Source organism: Camelus ferus, chromosome 16 (assembly GCF_009834535.1).
Source record: "Camelus ferus isolate YT-003-E chromosome 16, BCGSAC_Cfer_1.0, whole genome shotgun sequence".
NCBI lineage: Eukaryota > Metazoa > Chordata > Mammalia > Artiodactyla > Camelidae > Camelus > Camelus ferus.
In genome coordinates, this window is record NC_045711.1 from 24,415,551 (window position 1) to 24,436,366 (window position 20,816).

Sequence of the window (20,816 nt, forward strand, 5' to 3'; positions counted from 1 at the left end):
GCCTGGGGTCCTCCAGGCGTCAGGAAGAGAGTCGGCCTCCCTCCGCCTCTCTCCAGAGACCCCGTCAGAGCCCTCTCCCACATCTGCAGCCTGGGCCCTGCCCGTTACAGCTTGGGCTGCCCGCCGTGCTGTGCGGCTTCTCCAGGGGCTGGGTCAGCCTGGCACGTCACCCACTTCCAGAGGCCAGCAAAGATGCACTGGCCACACATCACCCCCGCCACATACACCAGGAAGAAGATGTGGTCGGCAAACTCAGCCTGGCTCCTCCTTGACCCCTTTACTCCTCTGAGGGCTTCTGTGGGGAGAGATACAGGAAAAAGAGGTGTACTTCAAGACTCACCCGGCACACACGCTCTCCCAGAGCAGAGGGGTACACCCGAGGGGATACCAGTTTGCATTTCTCCCTTCATCAGTTTCACAACTAATGAATATTGGGATCTGGCCCATTCTAGGCCACCTTGAGTTGAAGAAATGCCCTACAAGAGAGGCTCTGCAGGACAGAGGGCTATCCCAGGAAGTCTGAAGTCACCTGGGCCTTTAGGGAGGCTAACCCTGCTCTGCTCCCTGCTCCAGACCCGTTGCTTCCAAGGACAGCCGTGGTGGAGTCGAGGGGAGCGGAGCCAGCAGAGTGAGTGCAGGGCGCCCCTAACAGCCTAGCGACCCACTGCCCCAGGTGTGCCACCTGCCAGCTCTGCCCCAAGCCTGGTTCCTCAACCCCCCCACCCCCAGGAAGGGGGCCCAGGCTCTGCCCACCTTCAGGACTATGCCCTGGGTTCCCGCAGTCTTGCTGCTCTCCCCTCGGGGCTGAGCTGGGGCTGCTCTCAGCCCTGAGGTTTTCCCTGGCCAGCAGCCCAGCCAACAGCACGGTCTCGGTGGTGCTGACACAGAGCAGCAGCAGCAGGGCGGTGAAGTAGTAAACTGGGGTGGGGGGGGGCAGAAGGGGAGAGGTCAGGGGACAGGGCCCCCCCCCTCAGGGACGGCAGCATGGGCAGAATGAGGCAGGCCCAGCGGTGGTCCTGCCCCGGACCCGGTGGGGGCGTGGGGCTTACTGAGCAGCGGGTTGCAAGAGGAGGAGCTGGGCAGGGACTGCACCAGGGAGGAGTGGAAGACCAGGTAGCTCAGCAGCAGGGTCACCTTGTAGGCAGTGCGCTCAGTCCCAAGGGGCAGCAGCCCCCCGCACAAGTCAGCCAGCAGCAGCGCCTGCCCGGGAACCAGTAGCGCTATGATGGCCTTCAGCGCTGTGTTCTGCACGCTCAACTGGAAGGAAGAAAGTCGGGGCTTTCCAGGTGGGTGTGCAGGGGTGGGCAGCACAAGGGTGATGTCGAGGCCGCTGGCTGTGCCTCCTCAATGTCCCCGTCAGCCACGTCCCAACTCACCGTCACCTCAAAGCAGGGCACCAGCTGCTGGGATGGGGTCTGAGCTGTCATGTCCTGAACTACATATTCCCTCTTGACACTCACGATCTCATTCACCACTCTGGCTCGGAACTCCAGCTCCATCACTAAAGGGGTGGAGGTGAGAACAGCGGCGCTGGGAATGGAATACCCTTGCCCCCACATCTCTCGGGAGAGTAGGGGCAGGGACAAGCTGGAGCCCGGGGATGAGGGAGACTTCTGACGGCTGCTGGGGGCAGACTTGGAAACTGGTCTGTACAAGAGTTTTCCAAAACTGATTTTGCAATACCCCAAGTTTTCTCCAGTTAGAGGAAGGCCCTCATCAGATTCAGAGATGAATTTTCATGGTAAAAATAAATGCACCTTGCACCGCTTCATGGAGGGGGAAGTGGTCACAGCCTCATTCGCCAGCATATCATCTCACACCTGAAACACTAGGATTCCCGGGGCAGCAGCTGTGGTATTTTCCAGAGGAGAGAGAGGTATAAGAAGTGGGGGTTCTCTGCCAAGTCGGACAGCACCTGCTGGGTTTGTGGTGTAGTCACTGGGCGGCTATGCCTTCGGGTTGTTTCCAGGAATGAGGCTGCAGCAACCTGAGCCTCTGGGCTTGACACAAGTGTGCGGTTTGGCCCTGGCTGTTGAGGCAATCGCTCTGGGTAGCTGAGGGGGAGGAGGGAAGACTGGAGTGGGGTACAACCTAGAGCAGGGGAGAACTAGGAGAGGGGGCTGCTGTTTGAGTGGGAGGTGCAGGGTGAAAGCATCTGCAGCTCCCCTAAGCTGCAGGTAGACTGATGTGGACATACTGTGTGTCCCTGTGTCAGACGTTTGCTGGAGACCAGAGGCTTCCCCTCCCCTCTCCCCTCACATCCCCACCCCAGCTCCTGTCCTGTCAGCACCAGTGTTGCTGAGAGTGAAGAAGCTGAGCTTGCATTCGTTCTGGTCTCTGGGGAAGTGGAAGAGCTCAAAGTCACAGTTGGTTTCCGTGGTGAGGGCCAGGTAGAGCTCGACGTGGCCATCCTGGTCCACCCGGGCCCGCGGGTTCTGGTCCTGCCAGTTCACCCAGAGCCTGCAGAGGGAAAGGCACCACAGCCAGAGGCCTTGCTTCTCTGCAGAAGGGTGAGGAGGGGGAGACCCTAGCACACACCCAGCTGCCATCCGCTGCCCTCGGGGTTCCAGAAGATAGAGGAACTTGAGTCACTGGAGTCGTACCGATGGTCTGGCAGGGCCACCAGGAGGGGGATATTCACTAAGAGAGGGCCTCCTGGCTCTAGATGGAGAAGAGAGGGGGGTATGCCTGGCTGGTTCCTGGGACAAGAACCCCCGCCTCACTTACGCCTCCCGGATAACGAGTCCCGGCGTCCAGAGTGAGTCCCAGGGCAATGTGACTGTGCCCAGCTGGTGCCCAGTAGAATTCCAGGCCAGGCGAGTGTCCAGCCAAGACTAGGGACACAAGGATGCTACTAAGGCTTCAGCTCTATGTATGTGCCCCTGGGCTTGGCAGGTTGACGAAGACCAGGTACTTCTGAGCTAAACTCAGAGGGTTCTTCCTTCCCGTCCCCACCCCACACACCCTGGTGGGTGCTCACCAGCCGAAGCAGCAGCTTGGAGGACAATGTGTACCGCAGGATGTCCTGGGGGAAGGGAACAGTGTGTCACGTTGGGGGTGCGCAGTATGTGACAAGAGAAGGCAGGAGACCCCAACACTCAATGGAGCCGAGTCCTGTCCCATCCCCAGCTCAGCACTTGGGTCCCTGAGTCCTTGGGGCCAGCCTGAGAACACTTACCACATTAAACACGTTTGACACGAACACTTGCACATCCACAAGCAGGGGCGCACTTCCGTTGTTCGGAATCTGGATGATTTCCTGAAACTCCTGGGGTGAGCTGAGGTTGAAGGATGGCCAGACTGAGAAACGGAGGTTGAGGTTACTCCATGACCTGGGGCCCAGTGCACCAAAGCCATGCTCCTGGGCGAAGGACTGAGTGGTTGCGAGCCTGAGGAAGGTAAGATGAAGTAGCAGCCAAAGGGCCATCATCAGGGGCTGCACGGAGGGGCTGGACAGGGCAGTGATGCCTAAGCTACAACCTCTGTGTCAGTCACTTCTCTGGGGGACCTAGCAGTTGCTTCGAGGCAGCCGTTCTGTGCAATGACCCTGGAGCCTTGGAGTTGGCACACCCCCACCCTGGTTCTGCAAACACCTGAAGACAAAGCCCAGGACCCAGCCCCGCCCACCTTGCACCTGCCTAGGCTTCCCTGTCCCGCTCCATTTCCACCACCTGGAACCAGTTACCACGTTCAAAGCCCACCAAGCAGACCAGGCAAGCATGGGACCCCCTCCCCCTTGCCACACACTCTGTGACATGATCCTTCCAACCTGGGCAGGTGCAGCCTGTGTTTCCATAGCAGGTGCCCTCCTGGCTAAGTACCCAAGTCCTCACCAAAGTGCCCTCTGCTCAACGATGTGAGGTGGGCACATCCTGCCGCTCCTTAAACACCAATCTGATTTTATGGAAAAACAAACAAACAAAAAAAAACCTTGGCTCAAGAACTCTAGGAGTAGGGCAAATCTGGGAATAGGTAGAGTCTAACTCCTGACCAAAGCCCTGGGACATTTCTATTCTGGACTGGATTCTCAGCCTCCCTAGTTCAGCAGTGCCTTAGAACGGCTGCTCTGCACCTTGGAGCAGGACTGGTGGGTGTTAGGGTGGCTTTCCTGGCCCAAGGATAAATGGAACCAGTGGAGACCAGGTCCCAGAGAGCTGCAGCAAGGAAAGGAGACCCCAAGGCTGAAAGTGGATAGGCACTGATCTGGCTGCCCAAATCGAAGAGGCCCCAGGGAGCTGAGAACAGGCGAGGACCCGTCACACCGGTGCACAAACGCTACTGGGAACACACATAGTGTCTAAATCTCATCCACCTAACTTGATCGAGCGCGCTAAAACACTCTGTCTGCCTTTGTCGCACGCACTAGCGGCTGCTGGTTCGCAGATCTATATACACCTGTCGCCTCCGCATGGCCACGTGCAAAGAGCCTTAGGCCGTCCTGCGCTCCCCAGCCTCAGGGATGTCTACGTGGATTTTAACTCTGCTGCCTTCAGTGCCGCCGCCCTTTTCCCTCGTAACTCGGCAAAGCACCCAGCACTCATTCATCCAGAGCTCCCCTGTGAAGTCCCGGAGGCTTCCTACCACGGAGCCTCATGACCATGAGAGATGCGGAGACACAGCGCGTCACTGCACATGAAATGGTTTGCGTGTTTTATTAACAGATGACACTTCCTCCACGATCCCCCGACCTCTGACTCCAATTTTTTAACACCCAAGCATACCCCCTACTCAGGTCACATTAACTGTCAGGATGCCTTTGCGGGCATTTTGGTCCCGCAGGACAGGCTGGGGACCAGGTTCGAGGGCTGGCCGCTGAGAGGCGCCGGTGCAGGGAAAGAGGGCCCGGCCACCTCGCTCACGTGCGTTAGGTCGGTGGACTCGCGCTCCAACACGCTGCTGCCGTGGGCGCCCTGGACCGCGACGCACACGCGGCCAGAGGCTCTGCGCGGGGCGCGGCGCAGCAAGCCCGCACAGATCTTGCGGAAGCCCTTGCGGAAGTGCTTGGAGACCAGAGCGTAAACGATGGGGTTGACGCAGGAGTTGGCGTAGGAGACTAGGTGCGAGAGGATACGCAGCGCGTAGGTGGCGCGCGTAAGAGGGAAGCGGCCGAACCACACGCAAAGGATAAGCGTGTGGTGAGGCATCCAACAAAGGCAGAAGAGTGCGGCCACGATGATGATCATACGCGTCACCTTGCGCTTGGCCCGCCGGGCGCCCGAGCTGGCGGCCACCGGGTCGACGGCGCGCCAGAGGTAGCGCAGGGTGCGCGCGTACGTCAGGCCGAGCACCAGCACGGGGAGCACGTAGCTGAAGACAAAAGTGCAGAGGTCCATGGCGCGGCGGCGAGGCGCGCTCCACGCCGGGTGGCACACGGTCAGGTTGGCCAGCCTCGACTGGCGGTAGTAACTCAGGTAGGGCCCGGAGAAGAGCAGCGATAGCCCCCAGATGAACGAGATGGCCGCCAGCGCGTTGCGAGGCGTGCGCAGCTCGCGAGAGTGCAGCGGGTATCGGATGGCCAGATACCTGCGGGTCAGGCCAGAAAGAGAGACGTCAGGTGAGCCGGCGGATTCTCTAGGCAGGGCTGGGTCCCTCCACCTCGAGCCCTACACCCGCTCTCGAGAAAGAGGAAGGTCCCTAGCGCAGGTTAACACCGCACAGCGCGCAGGGCGACACAGCGCATCCAGGACACCCTAAGCCGCGCCTAAATGGGGGGTGGGGGGCGTATAATATAGGCCTTTCAGTGGCCCTTCCCGAGACTACTACCACAGCCATGCTCCACCTGGTAGGGCACCCCGAAGATTAAACTGGCTTTGGGACTCCAGAGGATGGAGCTATGATTACCCATCAACGATGGTGCCCGGAGAGGTAGGACCCAGGTGCTTGGAAGCTCTAGTAGCAGACAGCCTGGAGATACGTCAGGCAAGGTACCGTGAGGGAATTCCTTAGAGAAGCCAACGCTGGGTCCCACCAGCGCTCTTGGAACCAACACACTTCGTATTCAGTGGAATGGGAAGTATACGGGGAATGTAGCCTCACCTGCTGCCTGTCCAGGGAAGGTCGGGAGGACTTGGGGGCGGGGGGTGGGGGAGCCAGGTGGATACTGGAGTCAGACTCAGATTTTTTCCCCCGGGAATCATCCAGGTGTCCTTTCAAGATTCAGCTTTGGTGGGGGGGGGGACCCTTGGGCGGGCACTCCTCTCCTGCCCTTGACCCCACAGCGGGCCTGCTGTGGGGTATGTGCTTGCTGGGACTTTGGTGTGGGCCCTCGCGAAGGACCCAGATTCCGCAGGAAGAACCGGAGAGTCGACTGTGCCCAGCAAACTGTGGCTTCGAGATGAAGGAGGTGGGGGCGCCTGAGTATGACTCTGGGAGACAGACTTCATGCACAGGATTACTGGATGGGCGACTCTGAGCACATCACTTAGAAACTCCCTCTTGTCTATAAATTGGGCGCAGTAATCCCTCCCATCCCAGCCTCACAGGGGCGCTGAGCTTCAAGGGAGATCCAACACGCGAGCACGCTTTGTACCCGGAAACGCTGTGCTTTGTTAGACGCGGGTGGCGCCATAGAGCTAAGGTCTCCAGCCTGCAGCCTCGAGGACGCATCTAAGAGTACACCAAGGTCCCCCATTCCTATTCCTCTTTCTCCTCCATCCTCTCCTGCTTGTCTTTCACTCCCTCCTGGACCCCATGATTTCTTAATGTCCTTTTCTACTCTGCGCATCTCTCCCTGACCAGCCCCCTTCTCCAGCCCCAGCCTGCGAGCCCGACACCCTGAGCCGCCAGGGCCCTCGCTCACCTGTCCAGGGAGACAGCGGCCAGCGTGAAACTGCTGGCGTGCATGGTGAGGAAGATGAAGAAGTGGACGGCTTTGCAGAGCAGCGAGCCGAACACCCAGCCGTCCAGGGTGTAGATGGTGGCCTGGAAGGGCACGCAGCACACGATGAAACACAGGTCGGCCACGCCCAGGTTGAGGATGAACAGGTTGGTGGTGCTGACCGCCTGGCCGCCGCGCAGTAGCACGGCCAGCACCAGTGCGTTGCCCACGGTGCCCACGAAGAAGATGAGCGCAAATAGCACAGGCACGATGACTGCCTCCGGCTGCCAGCTCCCCGCGCCGGCCGCCTCGCTCGCGTCCTCAGTATCCAGGCCACCCGAGCCATTCATGATGCCGCCGCACCCGAGGCTGCCAGGGCTTCTGCAGCCGTCTGTGTCCTGGGGAGCGCGCAGCTCCGGCGGCTCCAGCCGCCGCAGAGCCCAGCTCAACTCCGGGGAGCTGCAGGCGGAGTGAGCCTCGCTGCGGCTGGGGCAGAAGAAGGGGGTGCGCTGGGGCCAGGGGGAGGAGCGAGCAGCCGCAGGGTGGGATGATCCCCCGCCGCTCTGGGGGAAGGGCTGTCCAGCGGCTCCCGCGCGTCCCGGCCACGGCACAGGCAACCCATCCCGGGGACGGAGGGCCGCACTTGTGCCTGCCCGCCGGCCCTCCCGCGTCGTCGGCACGCTCCAGCCTCCAGGTCTGGGCTGTGCCGGGCTGAGCGGTGAACTGACCTGCCGAGCAGACACTGGAGTAATGGAGGGACCGACCACCGGGACCTGCATGTGCGCAGCGCTGCCAGGAGCGCCCGTCGGCTACCCCGCGCGCCTAGGCTGGCGCGCCGGACCTCCCGGGGCAGGCTAGTGGCGGGGGAGGGAGGGGTTGTCTTCGAAAGAGTTGCAGGCGGCCTCTACAGTGTAGGGGTGAGGAGCGATGAGGAGCGGAGGCGGATGAGGGTCTGCAGTTTTCCACAGCTATCGAGTAGGACGGCCCTGGCGGCCCTGCCGTGTGCTCCACTCTTCTTCCCACTGCCAATTCCCAGGAGCACCGCACCTCACAGGAACCCAGGCAGCAGCGGTGCGGAGGGTGGAAGGAGGTTTCTGAGAGAATTTCATTCCCTTCTCTTCCCCATTGAGTGTTTTCCCCTTTAGTTCAATCCAATAAAAATGTATTGAGCATCTGCTGTGCATCAGGCTTTGTACTTGGCGCGGTGCCTCAGTTTCCACAATATTACTATATGGGCCAATAACACCTTCTCCGGGGGCTCTGGTGACGATGGAATGAGATGTATGTGAGACCTGAAGCCAGCAGGTAGAATGAATCAAATTCTTCTCTTTCTCTTTAACCTATTCAGATATCCAAAAAGAGAAAACTTGAGGAAATACAAAACACCAGAGTTCCATGCATCAGTACTAGTTTCCTAGATGGCCAGGAGAGTGTTTAGGTCACAATAAAACTTAGATATTTGTTTCTGATTTTGTCATACTAGGCACTAAATATTTGTGACCCAGAATCATGTTTCTACAGATTTTAAAAACTGGGTCTGAAAATCACCGCCTTCTGTAGCTTGACTTCCTGCTTCACCTGTTCCTGCCCTGTTCTTTGAGTCCCAGACAAAAACATTTTTTTTCTATACTCTCTCCCCCATCTCACCTTCAGGAACCCAGCTAATCACCCCTCTTGGTAGGGAAGGCTTATTCACACCTCTGCCCTGCTCGCTTATTCATTGAATAGGAAGATAATAACCATTCATGTTTCTGTGATGCTTGCCCATCATTTATTCAATATGCATTTATAAAGCACCTACTCCTTTTCCAGGCACTGTTCTGGGTCTTTGGGCTATATCGATGAGCTCTACAAAGATCAAGGCCCTCCACGAGCTTCCTTTCTAGCAGGAGAGACAGACAAGAAACATAACTCAAGTAAGTTATGAATCAATTACAAGTTGATAAGTACTTGCAGGAGAAGTAGATTAGGGTGAGGAACAGGGACTCCCGAGGGGGTGGTGATGGTGTAATTTAAAATAGGGTGGTCAGGCAGACCTCATTAGGAAGGTGACATGTGAGCAAAGACTTGAAGGAGATGAGGGAGCTAGCTTAGCAGACACCTAAGGGAAGTGCATTCCAGATAAAAGAGCCAGTGCAAAGACCCTAAAGCAGGAGTGTGACAGTGTCCCTAAATAAGAAGGCTGGTATGGCTTGAGTTGAATGAACCAGAAGGAGACTGGTAGGAGGGGAGGTGGGAGGCACAGCATGCAGGACTTTTTTTCCATTGTAAGGAGGACTTTTAGTCTGAGAAGAGGAGCCATTGCAGAGTTTCGACTATAGGACTAACATGAACAGATTTTTTTTAAAGTGTTACTGAGATATAATTCATATGCCGTACAATTTACCCATAGATAGTGTTTGTTTGATTTTTCGCATATTCACAGAGTTGTGCAACCATCATCACAAACAGTTTTAGAACATTTTTGTCCCTGCCAAAAGACACCTCCCACCCCTAGCCCTAGGAAACCACTCTTTCTGTCTCTAGATTTGCCTATTCTGGCCATTTGATATAACTGGAGTGATACAATATGTGGCTTTTTGTGTGTGGCTTCTTTTACTTAGCATGTTTTCAAGATTCATTTACATCATAGCATGTATCGACAGTTTGTTCCTTTTTATGGCCAAGTAATATTCCATTGTGTGATATCACATTCTACTTATCTATTCATTTGTTGATGGACATTTGAGAGAGTTACTTTTTAAAATTATTTTTAATCATGGTAAAATATACAATGCACAATTTGTCATCTTAAACATTTTAAGAGTACAGTTCAGTAGTGTTAAGTATGTTCACATTGCTGTACAACCAATCTCCACAACTTTTTATTTTTAGAGGAGGTACTGGGGATTGAACCCAGGACCTTGTGCATGCTAAGCATGAGCTCTACCACTTGAGCTATATTCCTCCCTGTCCAGAACTTTTTGATTTTTGCAAAACTGAAACTCTATAACCATTGAACAATAACTCCCCATTTCCCCTGCCTCCAGCCCCTGGCAACCACCATTCTACTTTCTATACATTTGACTACACTAGATACCCCATATAAGTGGAATCATACCATATCTGTCAATTTGTGACAGGCTTACTTAACTTAGGACAATATTTTCAAGATTCATCATGTTGTAGAATGTGTCTGAATGTCCTTCCTTTTTAAGGCTGAATAATATTCCATTGCATGGATAGACCACGTTTTGTTTATCCGTAAGGGCCACTAGGTTGCTTCCACCTGTTGGCTATTGTGAACAGTGCTGCTGTGAGCATCAGTGCACAAATGTCTTTTCAAGACCCAGCTTTCAATTCTTTGGTATATATATCCAGAAGTGGAATTGGTGGATCATATGGTAATTCTTTTAATTTTCCAAAGAACTGTCATACTGTCTTCCATTGTGGGCATACCATTTTCTATTTCCACCAAGCTTATAATTTCTCCACATCTTCACCAATACATGTTATTTTCTGTTATTGTTATTTTTAATAGCAGCCATCCTAATGAGTGTAAGGTGATAACTCATTGTGGTTTTGATTTGCATTTCCCTGATGATTAATGTAGATTTACTTTCAAACGCACCATTTCATTTAGTCTTCATAACCGTCTTAATTGGTTATCACCAGTCACAGATGAGGGTAAAGCTTTAGAGGGAGATTAAGTTATTTGTCCACAATCTCCCAGCTAATAATGGCGGAGCCAGAATTGGAGCTGCAGAGCTGACTCTAGAGCTCGCACTGTCATACTGCAGAGTAAAGATTTATAGTATCCCTCGCTTTAAAACTTCTCTCTCCTCGGATTGCTCTCCCCAGAGAAGAGCACAGATCCCCATCGGTCTGAGAAAGTCCCTGTATTATGGTCGGCTCCAGAGGAAAGCGCAGACACAGGCTGTTCCCTCACAGACGGGGTGATTCGATCCGTAGGGTGAGAACCCCATCTCCTGAGTCCCCAGGGAGGTAGACATTCCGAAATCCAAAGGTCTTATCCAACCGCCCTAGCCCTTTGTGCACGGGACATGAGCCGGATCCCCGGTGCAGGGATGCGGGGTCTGGGAGCGCATCTCTGGGTCCTCCGCCTTTGGTGGACGGGAAATGGTATTTCCCTAAAAGACCTCAGCAGCTACGGTCTCCTAGCATGTCGGGGCCCTCGGACTATCCCGCCACCCTTCGAGCCGCCGGAATCTAAGCCCACGCGCAAGCACGCTCCAACAAGTGGCCGCAGCCTGCGGGCAGGGCCGTCGGCAGCGGAGTCCGCCGCTATCCCGTCAGCCCGTCCGAGCAGGTCCCGCTCTCTCCCGCTCGGGTCGTCCCGCCTCCTCTATCCCGTCCTGCTCTGCGGCGCACGGGCAAGATGGCTGCTGAGAAACAGGTTCCTGGAGGCGGCGGCGGCGGTAGCAGCAGCGGCGGTGGCAGTGGCGGTAGCGGTGGTGGACGCGGTGCCGGAGGAGAGGAAAATAAGGAAAACGAACGGCCTTCAGCCGGATCGAAGGCAAATAAAGAATTCGGGGATAGCCTGAGTTTGGAGAGTATCCTTCAGTAATGGGGCCTAACTCGCAATGACTACGTGTCGATCTGGCGGGCCGGGGGCGGGAGAGGCGACGGGGCCCGGCACGTCCTGGGCAGAAGAGGCCGAAGGTTGCAGTTTCTCTCGCCCCTACTTTTTTGGCATTTAGAATTCCAAGGTCTCTGTTTCGACCGGCCTTTCCTTGCATCTCCTTTACCCTCCAGTCTGGGGAACGTCCTCTTCTTTCAGGCAGCACCGGAATCCTGGGCAGTTTTCTGTAGTTTCCCCGCAGTTGCCCAGTTGGAGAGCTGGTGAAGGGGCAGACACTGTGGCCACCTTGGTGAACTACTGCCTTGGCACCTTGGGCCACTGTATCAGGGAAAGGAAACTGCAGTCTTGACCTGTCGACTCAATATTCTGACAACCGTCGAAGAATAGATAATGAAAATTACAGTCTGATGCTCTGGAAGTGGAGGCAAAAGTTGACTGTTCTAAGGAAAAACTTATTGCCTGTTTTGAATATAAACCAAAGCAGGTTGTGAACATTACTTGTATACCTTACTTAGCAGGTCTGGAGGCATTTTATCTTGTTGAGAGTAGTTCATATGAGCTGGAGGAATTGGTTACTAGTTTTCACCAGAAGTGTATCACAGTTGAGTGCTTATGACACTAATTTGTGGCTTTTTGAAATGAAAAGTAGTGGAGAAAATGGAAGTGAATTTCTGAAATAACACATTTAGCTTGACATCTTAATATAGTGAAGTTTTCAAGGGGTTGGGAGTTTAACTTTCTGAACTGGTGACATACTTCCAAATGGATGTTAGAATGCCTTAATTTTACTAGAAACCTTATATTTCCTTGTCTCTTTTTAGTTATTGAAATAGTCTTGTTTATTTTAAAATACACCTATAGAGAAGCATTGAGGAAACTTTAAAAGAAAACTAAAATTGTAGACAAAGGTCACTGGACTTCCTAAAGTTTGAGACAGTCTTAAAATATTTTGAGATCCTTAAGGAGAGTTTGGTCAGTGCTTTTTCTTTTAAAAGACAAACTGGGATTTTAATGCAAACTGTGGTCTTGTTTGGTTGGCGTGTGCTTACCATAGGCACTTGCAACGTCACAGCTGTTAAGGAAAGTCAGGTTTAGCAGATGTAGGAGGTTATGCAAATAGAGAAGTAATACACGTCATTTATAGCCTGAATCTGCTTGAATGAGTAAAATATTGGGTCCAGGTGTAAATCAGTGGGAATCACCCCAGATACAGCCAGCCTTTAGAATCCAGCAGCTTTATTTAAGCTGTTGGGTTTCATTAATCCTCAATGGCCAATAATGCCCTCCTTTTTCAGTTTGAAAGTAGTAATAGTTCAGACAATCAACTTTTCTGCATGCTTACAAGATAGCTGTCCTATTACAAGATAGCTATTGAAAATGGTTACCAGAGATTTCACTAGTTAATGTACTAAGTATTTCAGAAATGTTTAATGTGCTATAGTTTGATGCAAATATAAACTAATGATACTAATATAAGATTAATGTTTTGATTTATTTTGATTCTTGCCATTGTGAGCTTTTCCTTAATCTTGGCTCTAGTTCTTCAGATAATTAAGGAATCCCAGCAGCAGCATGGTTTACGGCATGGAGATTTTCAGAGGTACAGGTTAGTATCATGTTCAAGATGTATAGAAATCATTGTGGAATTTCCAAACTTGGTTTGCTTTCATTAATAACCTACTTACTCTGCTCTATCAGAAAGTCTAGCTCTTAACTTATATTGAATCCTCAAAAAGATACTTAATTTTCCAATTTAAAAGGAACCCATCTTTTTATCCATTTTGCCTCACAGTATTGCAGATACATTGGAGGCTTCTGAGAATAACAAGCAGTTATTATAATCTTTTTAAAATTTTAACCATGTTACAGAATCTTGGTTAAGTTCAGATTTTTGGTATTTCAAGCATTATTTAAAGGGAATTTCTATACTGTCATTAAAATTTATTGGTAAACTTTTGTAACAACCTTCAAGTTGAAAAACATTTAATGACAAAAAACTGAATATGTGCTTAATATATAATACAATTCAGTACTTTGAAAGTAGACATATCCAACTATTTCTATATTGTAGATACAGGCTTTGATTACCTGATTTTTAAAAGTACTACTAAAACACTCTACATCTCAGATTCTAAGAAATTAGCTTTGTGGTGAAGGGCCAAGCACTGCAGCAAAGTGATCAAGATGAGGAGAGATGGGAGAGGAAGTGGGAGAAGCAGGCAGGGCCAGGACGTGTGGGACCCTATCGGCCAGGGTGACTCGTTCAGGTGTTAATCCAGCTATACTGGGAAGCCACGAGTTTTAAACAAAAGATTGTTAGAATTTGATTTTTTTTTTTTAATTATTAAAGAAATTTTCGAAACTAAATGTGGAGATGTTAGTATAGTGAACCTATTACTCAGTTGTTACAGTAATCAGCTTCCTGCCCTATTAGTTTCCTCTGTTCCCTCTCCTTTTTAAAAACATTTTATTGAAGGATTTTTAAAAATCATTTTATTGAAATATTGTTTATGTACAGGAAAGTGTACAGAAGATGATGAATTTTTTACAACCTGTAACCAGCACCCAGATTGAGATGGAACAAACATTACCAGCATCCCAGAAGTCCCTCTTTTGCTCTTCTAATCACAAACCCTTCCTCCCCAGGGATCATCACAATCATGACTTCTAATCCTTAGATGGCTTTGCTTATTTTTGAAGTGTATCTACATAGCATCACATAGTATATATAGTACTCTTTTGTGAGCGCCGTCTTTCTTTGCTGTCTTTCTTTCAACATTATGTTTGACATTCTTCCATGTTGTTGTGTATAGTTGTAGTTCTTTTATTCTCATTGCTTTATGGTATTCTCTTATGTGATTGTACCACAATTTATTTTCTACTGTACCATTGCTGGGCATTTGGCCAGTTTCCTGTTCGGGCTGTTACGAAGAGTGCTGCCATAAACATTCTTATACATGTCTTGGTGGAGAGAAGTATTCATTTCTATTGAAAATATACCTAGGAGTGGAATTCAATAGAATATGTTTATGTTCAGCCTCAATAATATACTGCCAAGCGGTTTTTCAAGTTTGTTGCACCAGTTTACACCTCCTACCAGCAGTGTTTGAGACCTCAGCTGCTCCATGTCCTTGCCAGCGTTTGGTATGGTCTGTGTTGCATTTTTTGCTGGATTATTTGAAAGCAAATCCTAAACATTTTATCATTTCAACCATCAATACTCTAGTTTGTATTTCTGACAAATAAAGCTTTTGAAAAACATAAGCAAAATAAAATACTGTTATCCCACTTAACCAAATTAGCGATAATTTCTCAGTATCATCATATATAATGATGCAAATAATGTAAAAATGCTGTCGTTATTAAGTTTGCCCTGATTTTTTTTAATGTTTACTTATTAATGGAGGTACTGGGGATTGAATCCAGGACCTCATGCATGCTAAGCAGGCACTCTACACCGAGCTATATCCTCCCCCTTGCCCTGATTTTTTTTTAAAAGTCTTCATAACTTTAAAAATTTGAAAGTCTCAGACTTACAGAAAAGTTACTAGTATACTACAAATAACACTTTATTCCTGAATCATTGAGGGTAGATTGCGTACCTGATGCCCATTGCCCCGGAATACTTTTAATGTGTATTTGCTACAAACAAGGACATTTTCCTACATAACTGCCATAATCAAAAGCAAGAAACTAATGATAAATTGTTATCTGATCATCAGACCCCATTCAGGATTTCCTAACTGTCCCAGTAATTTCCTTTATTGCAAAAGGATCCAGTTCAGAATCACTGCATATGGTTGTCATAGCTCTTTAATCTTCACTGCAGCATGGTCCCTCAGTCTTTGATTTTTCAAGATCTTGATGCTTCTGAAGATTACAGGCCAGTTATTTTGTGGAGTGTCACTCACTTTCAGTTTATTTGATGTTGCCTCATGATGAGATTCAGGTTATCCATCTTTTTCAGGAACATCACAGAAGTAATGCTGCATTCATCTCATTGCACCCATCTGGTGGTCCACAATTTCAGTTCGTTCCATTAGTGATGTTCATTTTGTTCACTTAGGATGACCTCGGCCAGACTTCGCCACTGTAAAGTTACTCCTTTACCCTTTGTAATTACTAAGAATTTTGTGAGGAAACAATTTGAAACTATGTAAATAGCCCATTCTTCATTAAACTTTCAACATATCCATTTATTTGTATCTATATGTACTCATAGTTTCCTATTTCATTCTGTCAGTTGTATTCTGATACTAGCATTATTTATTTTGATGCTCTGATTGACCCAGATTTGGCCAGTGAGCCCCTCCAAGTTGGCTTTCGTGTCCTGTGACATGCTCCCATCTTTCTTTCTTTCTTTCTTTCTTTTTTTTTTTTGAGGGAGGCAGTAATTAGGTTTATTTATTTATTTAATGTAGGGGATTGAACCCAGGACTTGATACATGCTGGGCATACGCGCTACCACTGAGCTATATCTTCCCCCCGCTCTCGTCTTTCTTGAAGTCAGATTTTGTTGAAGTATTATTTATAAACAGTAAAATTCACCCTTTTTAGGTATGTAGCAGTTTGATGAGTTTTGATAAATGTATGTAGTCAGGTAACTATACAGTGAGACAAAGAACAACATTTCCATCATCCAGAAAGTTCCCCTGTAGTCAGTCTCCTCTTTCCCCCTCCCCGGCTCTTGGCCATCATTGTTCTGACTTCTGTCTTTATAATTTTGCTTTATTTCAGAACAGTCTTTTGTGTCTAGATTCTTGCACTTAACATATTGCTCGGTGGTATTCCATTGCAGATATGACCCACAGTCTGCTTTCTGTTCTCCAGTTGTATGGCTATTGCTTGACTCCAATTTTTGGTTCTTTTGGGTTTTGGTTTTTTTTTTTTTTTGAACCTTTTTTTATTGCGTTATAGTCATTTTACAATGTTGTATCAAATTACAGTGTAGAGCACAATTTTTCAGTTATACATGAACATACATACATTCATTGTCACGTTCTCTTTTGCTGTGAGTTTGGTTCTTTTAATTATAGTTATTAATTTTTTTCAACGTTGCTTTTTTAATTAGATTTTTTTGGGTGATAAAACATACATAACATAAAAATTACTTTGATATGTACCCTTTAGTCCATTTTTATGTCTTTTAAGACATAAAAACATTTGTATATGTATGCCTACCAAATAGTATTTTTGGTCTTCTATTCTTTTTCTATGCATCTTTTTTCATAAGTTTGCTCATATTGTGTATACAACATTGTGTCCCGCTTTTTTGCCAAACATTATATGGTGTATATTTCTCCGTGCCTGTAAAAATGTTCCATACGTGTGATTTTTATTAGTTGCACTATAACCCAATATGTAAGCATACCATGATCTATTTACCTATTCCCCCAAGTTGGTTATTTATATGATAGCCAGTTTTGTAGGTGTAAAAATTTTGTTCCTGTGAATCTCTGTATTTTCTCTTTGTATTTCTGATTACTTCTTTAGTATAGAGTACTATAGAAGCAGACTGTCAGTTCAGGGAGTATGAACATTTTTAAGGATTTTGCTAAATGTATCCATATTGCCAGAAAATTTTTACCATTTTATATTTCTGCCCGTAATGTATGAGTTTTCCATTTAATTTTTATGTAAAAGGGTAAGTGATGATTAAAGCATAATTACAGATTGAGAGAAAAGATCTAGTTCATAGATTTAACCAGACTATTACGTCTTCTTTTTAATAACCTGTACTCTGGTAGCTTTAAGAGATGCTGAGTCATTTAAATACCTTTTATATTGTAAATTATATGCTGTATTATTGATTATGGGCTTGTAAAATTTTGTATATATTTTACACTAATTTAGTCAAAATATATTTATTGCAAATCTGTGTGTTATGTGCTAAGGCATTGGGAGGAATTCAGAAATAAAATCATCTTTGCACTAAAGGGGTTTATATTAGCAAGACAGACATGTAAGAACATAATGATGATGCTCTCACGCTCTGGTAGATGTGAGGATAAAGAGCTGTGTGAGTACAGGAGAGGGAGGCTTGGCATAAGAGGAGACATTTTTAGTATTTCTTGGCGCTATCCTAATTAGCCGCCTCGTTTTTCTGCAGATGTGCTTGCAGTTCCTTTCTCCATGTCTCCATTGTCATCACAGTCTCCCTCAGGATGCCTCTTCTCCCCTTCTACATTCGTCATTACCCTACTGATTCTTTCAGAGTTCACCATAAGTCCACTCCAGCGAAGGTGTTAATAAGAAGAAAGTGATTACTCGTGTCCTGTACTTTTAGCTTGACATTTGCCTTGTTTTTTCTTGGTTACCATTTTATCTGCATTATTCTCTCCAACTAGAGTGTGGGTTCTTTTTGAGTATGGGTACTGTGTCCTCTATCTCTTCACGTTTTCTGTGATACAGTTATACTTCCTTGCATGTTTTAGTTCATTGAATGTTTGCAAGAGGATGGTGGTGTCTGTAGCAACTGTAAGTAGAACACCCCAAACTTTTGACCTGACCTTATGGAATGTACTATTGAAAATACTGTCGATTTGGCTGAATGATTTTTGTTTGTGTTTTCTTACAGGGGCTACTGTTCCCGTAGACAAAGACGTCTTCGGAAAACACTCAACTTCAAGATGGGAAACAGACACAAATTCACAGGGAAAAAAGTAACTGAAGATCTTCTGACTGATAACAGGTATGACTGCTCAGTGCTAAGTGCTGAATACATCTTGTTCATAACATTTATTGAACAACTAGTGTGCCAGGTGCTGTGCCAAACTCTTTAGTTATTTCATGTGATTCTTTTAGCAGCTCTGTGGAATAGGTATTTTTACTGTTCCTGTGTTACAAGACGGGGAAACTGAGGCTCAGAGAGGTTCGGTAACTTGTTTAAGAACTGTGGTGGGATGGTAAATGTTCAAGTCAGTGATTAGAATCTAACTGGTTATTAGGTAAAGATTCTAAAATGCAAATTTTAATGTCTGAGTGGTTAAACTTAAATCAGCATATCTTAAGAGAAATCTGACCATATGTAAATTATTACAAAGAGTTTTATAATTCAATGCTGAATCATTCATGCTTCATATTTGCTGAAGGATTACTATGTCAAGCAACATGCGTTAAAAGTCTGTAGTTCAGTTCCTCAAACTCGACCTGTGGGCCAAATTGGTCTTCCTGCCACCTGTTTTATGTAAATAATGTTTCACTGGAACACAGCCACACTGTTTAGGAATTGCTTCTGGCTGCCTTTGCGCTGCAATAGTAGTTGTGACAGAGACCGTGTGGCCTGTAATGCCTACAATACTTACTGTTGAGTGCTTTCCAAAAAAAGTTTGCTGCCTCCCGTCTAGGATGTAGCCAGGACTGAGCTAGACATCAGATTGGTTGTAGAAAAGTCGAGGAGGCATAGTTACTTAACCTCATTGATTGCGACATTGTTGAGAGGTGCTGGTCGTGTACAGAACAGGGGACACTACAAGTTAGCAAAACTGCCATATTGTGTGTCATTTCCTCATAAGAACGCTGAAGTCTTGAAAGGGAGAAGTTAGTTTGAGGGTTCTTGATAGGGAAGCCAGGAAGCCAGATTGTGTGCCTGGACTGCCTCTATTTCCTAAATTTGGAAGGGGTAAGCCTGAGTTTGCCAAGTTTGAGGTGGTAGCAGTCTTAATAAGATGTATCTGGTCGGTGGTTAGAAACCTATCAGAGATGCTGATGGTTGGTTTTGAGAAGGGCAGCTCCCCGGAGGAAGGTGAGGAGAGCGTAGGGAAGGGTTGAGAGGCCACAGATTGCACCTCAGAGAATATCTGAGTCTGATGCGCCTGTCCTGTCCTGTTCACTTGGCCTGTTCTCTCTCTGGTTTAGATATTTGCTTCTGGTTCTGATGGATGCCGAAAGAGCCTGGAGCTACGCCATGCAGCTCAAACAGGAAGCCAACACTGAGCCCCGAAAACGGTTCCACTTGTTGTCTCGCCTACGCAAAGCCGTGAAGCATGCCGAGGAGCTGGAACGCTTGTGTGAGAGCAATCGTGTAGACGCCAAGACCAAGCTGGAGGCTCAGGTTAGTGTCTTAACATCAACTTTGCTTAATTGTGGAGATTAGAAATGTGTCTTGAAAAAAGAAATACAGTTAAACAGAACAGAGTTTCTTACATTGTATACTGGTAGTCAGGAGGGGAAAAATCCCAATCTTGCTTTTAAAAGGTGAAATTGTCATTTTTCTGCTCTTGAGCTCTTGGGTTTTAATTTGCTCTAACTTTAAAGAAAGCTCATGTTTCTTTTGATGTGTACATGGAAGACTTATATCTGGGAAATTCACAAAGTAAGAATTTTTTTATTAATGAATATTTGAAAAAGAGATGAATGATATTTCAAGTGTATATTCAAATTTTGGTGCTCATGTTATAGCCCAGAAGCTGATTCTTAAGTAAAATGAAGAAAACAAATTTTCTTTATTTTGAATCTCTTTCCTGGGAAGCAAATGAATCATAATGTATCACATTTTATAAGTGAAATAAATTTTTTCTTTTAAAAACAACCAGAATGTCTCTGTATTTCTTGATGTCAAAAGTTCAAAGTACGTAGAGGAGATTGAGCTGTTACACGGGGTCTCAGGTGTTGAAGCAGTTTGTCTTTTCCCGTCGCCTTACAGGCTTACACGGCTTACCTCTCAGGAATGCTGCGTTTTGAACATCAAGAATGGAAAGTCGCCATTGAGGCTTTTAACAAATGCAAGTAAGTCCTCGGATCCAAAGGCTGTGACCCGCTTTGATTGTCATCACATTCAAGCTGCAGATGAGCTGAAGATTGTTTCTGTGAAAGTTATTACCATTTCTTTCCTTCCTTTTTTTTCCTTCTCTTTAGAAATGTTGATTGTTCTCTCTCAGCCTCAGGACATGCCAGCTCTGGTAGTTGGTGGAAGGGCTTCTAAGGCCTGTGTTTTGTTTTTAGCCACTGTGTTTCTTGTGAGTTTATTTTCTTCAGGTGAGGCTGTTGTGAAACCTAATGTTTCTTCGCTCGCAGAACCATCTATGAGAAGCTGGCCAGTGCTTTCACGGAAGAGCAGGCTGTGATCTACAACCAGCGCGTGGAAGAGATCTCACCCAACATCCGCTACTGCGCATACAACATTGGTGAGCAGTGACTGGGCTGGGTGCAGGCAGGTGGCTTGGTGGGCGGTCATCTCAGGGAGCCTAGGGAGTTTCTCTGGCCTGGGTGTTGGTTGATGGAAAAAGTAGAATTGTCGGAGTCAGCCCTACTCAAAACCCAGGAGGCGATTGCTTGTGTTTAGGCCCTTTTATCTTCCGTACTCACTGAGAGCTTTGTAAAAGGACTCTGGCTTCGTTGAAATGTGCTTTTGGAGGGGGAAGAGCTTGGAGCTGAATCTGGTGTTTCTCGAGGGAACAGGCAAGACCCGTGAGGATT

The 20,816-nt window shown here is 47.8% G+C and overlaps 3 protein-coding genes across 3 annotated transcripts in view; 1 reads left to right on the forward strand and 2 right to left on the reverse strand.

Annotated features, from left to right (window-relative positions):
* Nucleotides 1-24: 24 nt before the first annotated feature.
* Nucleotides 25-4,023, reverse strand: ZACN (zinc activated ion channel). The gene is made up of 8 exons (XM_006176506.2): nt 3,179-4,023; nt 2,981-3,025; nt 2,728-2,834; nt 2,291-2,460; nt 1,377-1,501; nt 1,050-1,257; nt 754-918; nt 25-295 (listed from the first exon to the last, which is right to left on the reverse strand). The coding sequence occupies exons 1-8, from the start codon at nt 3,428-3,430 to the stop codon at nt 105-107; spliced, it is 1,263 nt and encodes a 420-aa protein (XP_006176568.2). The 5' UTR covers nt 3,431-4,023; the 3' UTR covers nt 25-104.
* Nucleotides 4,024-4,633: 610 nt separating this feature from the next.
* On the reverse strand, nt 4,634-7,982 carry GALR2 (galanin receptor 2). The gene is given in 3 exon segments (XM_006195704.3): nt 4,634-4,841; nt 4,844-5,523; nt 6,800-7,982. Coding segments are annotated over 3 exon segments (1,590 nt in total). The 5' UTR covers nt 7,597-7,982; the 3' UTR covers nt 4,634-4,728.
* A 3,179-nt stretch (nt 7,983-11,161) lies between these two features.
* SRP68 (signal recognition particle 68) overlaps nt 11,162-20,816 on the forward strand; it is a 28,310-nt gene continuing 18,655 nt past the window's right edge. Inside the window, exons 1-6 of the mRNA XM_006176454.2 lie at nt 11,162-11,370; nt 12,939-13,005; nt 17,977-18,090; nt 19,257-19,452; nt 20,044-20,126; nt 20,415-20,524. Coding sequence (XP_006176516.2) covers nt 11,196-11,370; nt 12,939-13,005; nt 17,977-18,090; nt 19,257-19,452; nt 20,044-20,126; nt 20,415-20,524 — 745 coding nt within the window. The 5' untranslated portion in view covers nt 11,162-11,195. The remainder of the gene's footprint in view (nt 11,371-12,938; nt 13,006-17,976; nt 18,091-19,256; nt 19,453-20,043; nt 20,127-20,414; nt 20,525-20,816) is intronic.

What these genes read in the sequence shown, in the direction of transcription:
- ZACN (XM_006176506.2), bottom strand. Translation starts at nt 3,430, where the DNA reads ATGATGGCCCTTTGGCTGCTACTTCATCTTACCTTCCTCAGGCTCGCA. An exon ending in TGTCAAACGTGTTTAATGTG is followed by an intron (nt 3,026 to 3,178) that starts GTAAGTGTTCTC and finishes CCCTTCCCCCAG; the next exon opens with GACATCCTGCGGTACACATT. An exon ending in GGACTCGTTATCCGGGAGGC is followed by an intron (nt 2,461 to 2,727) that starts GTAAGTGAGGCG and finishes TTCCCTCTGCAG; the next exon opens with GCTCTGGGTGAACTGGCAGG.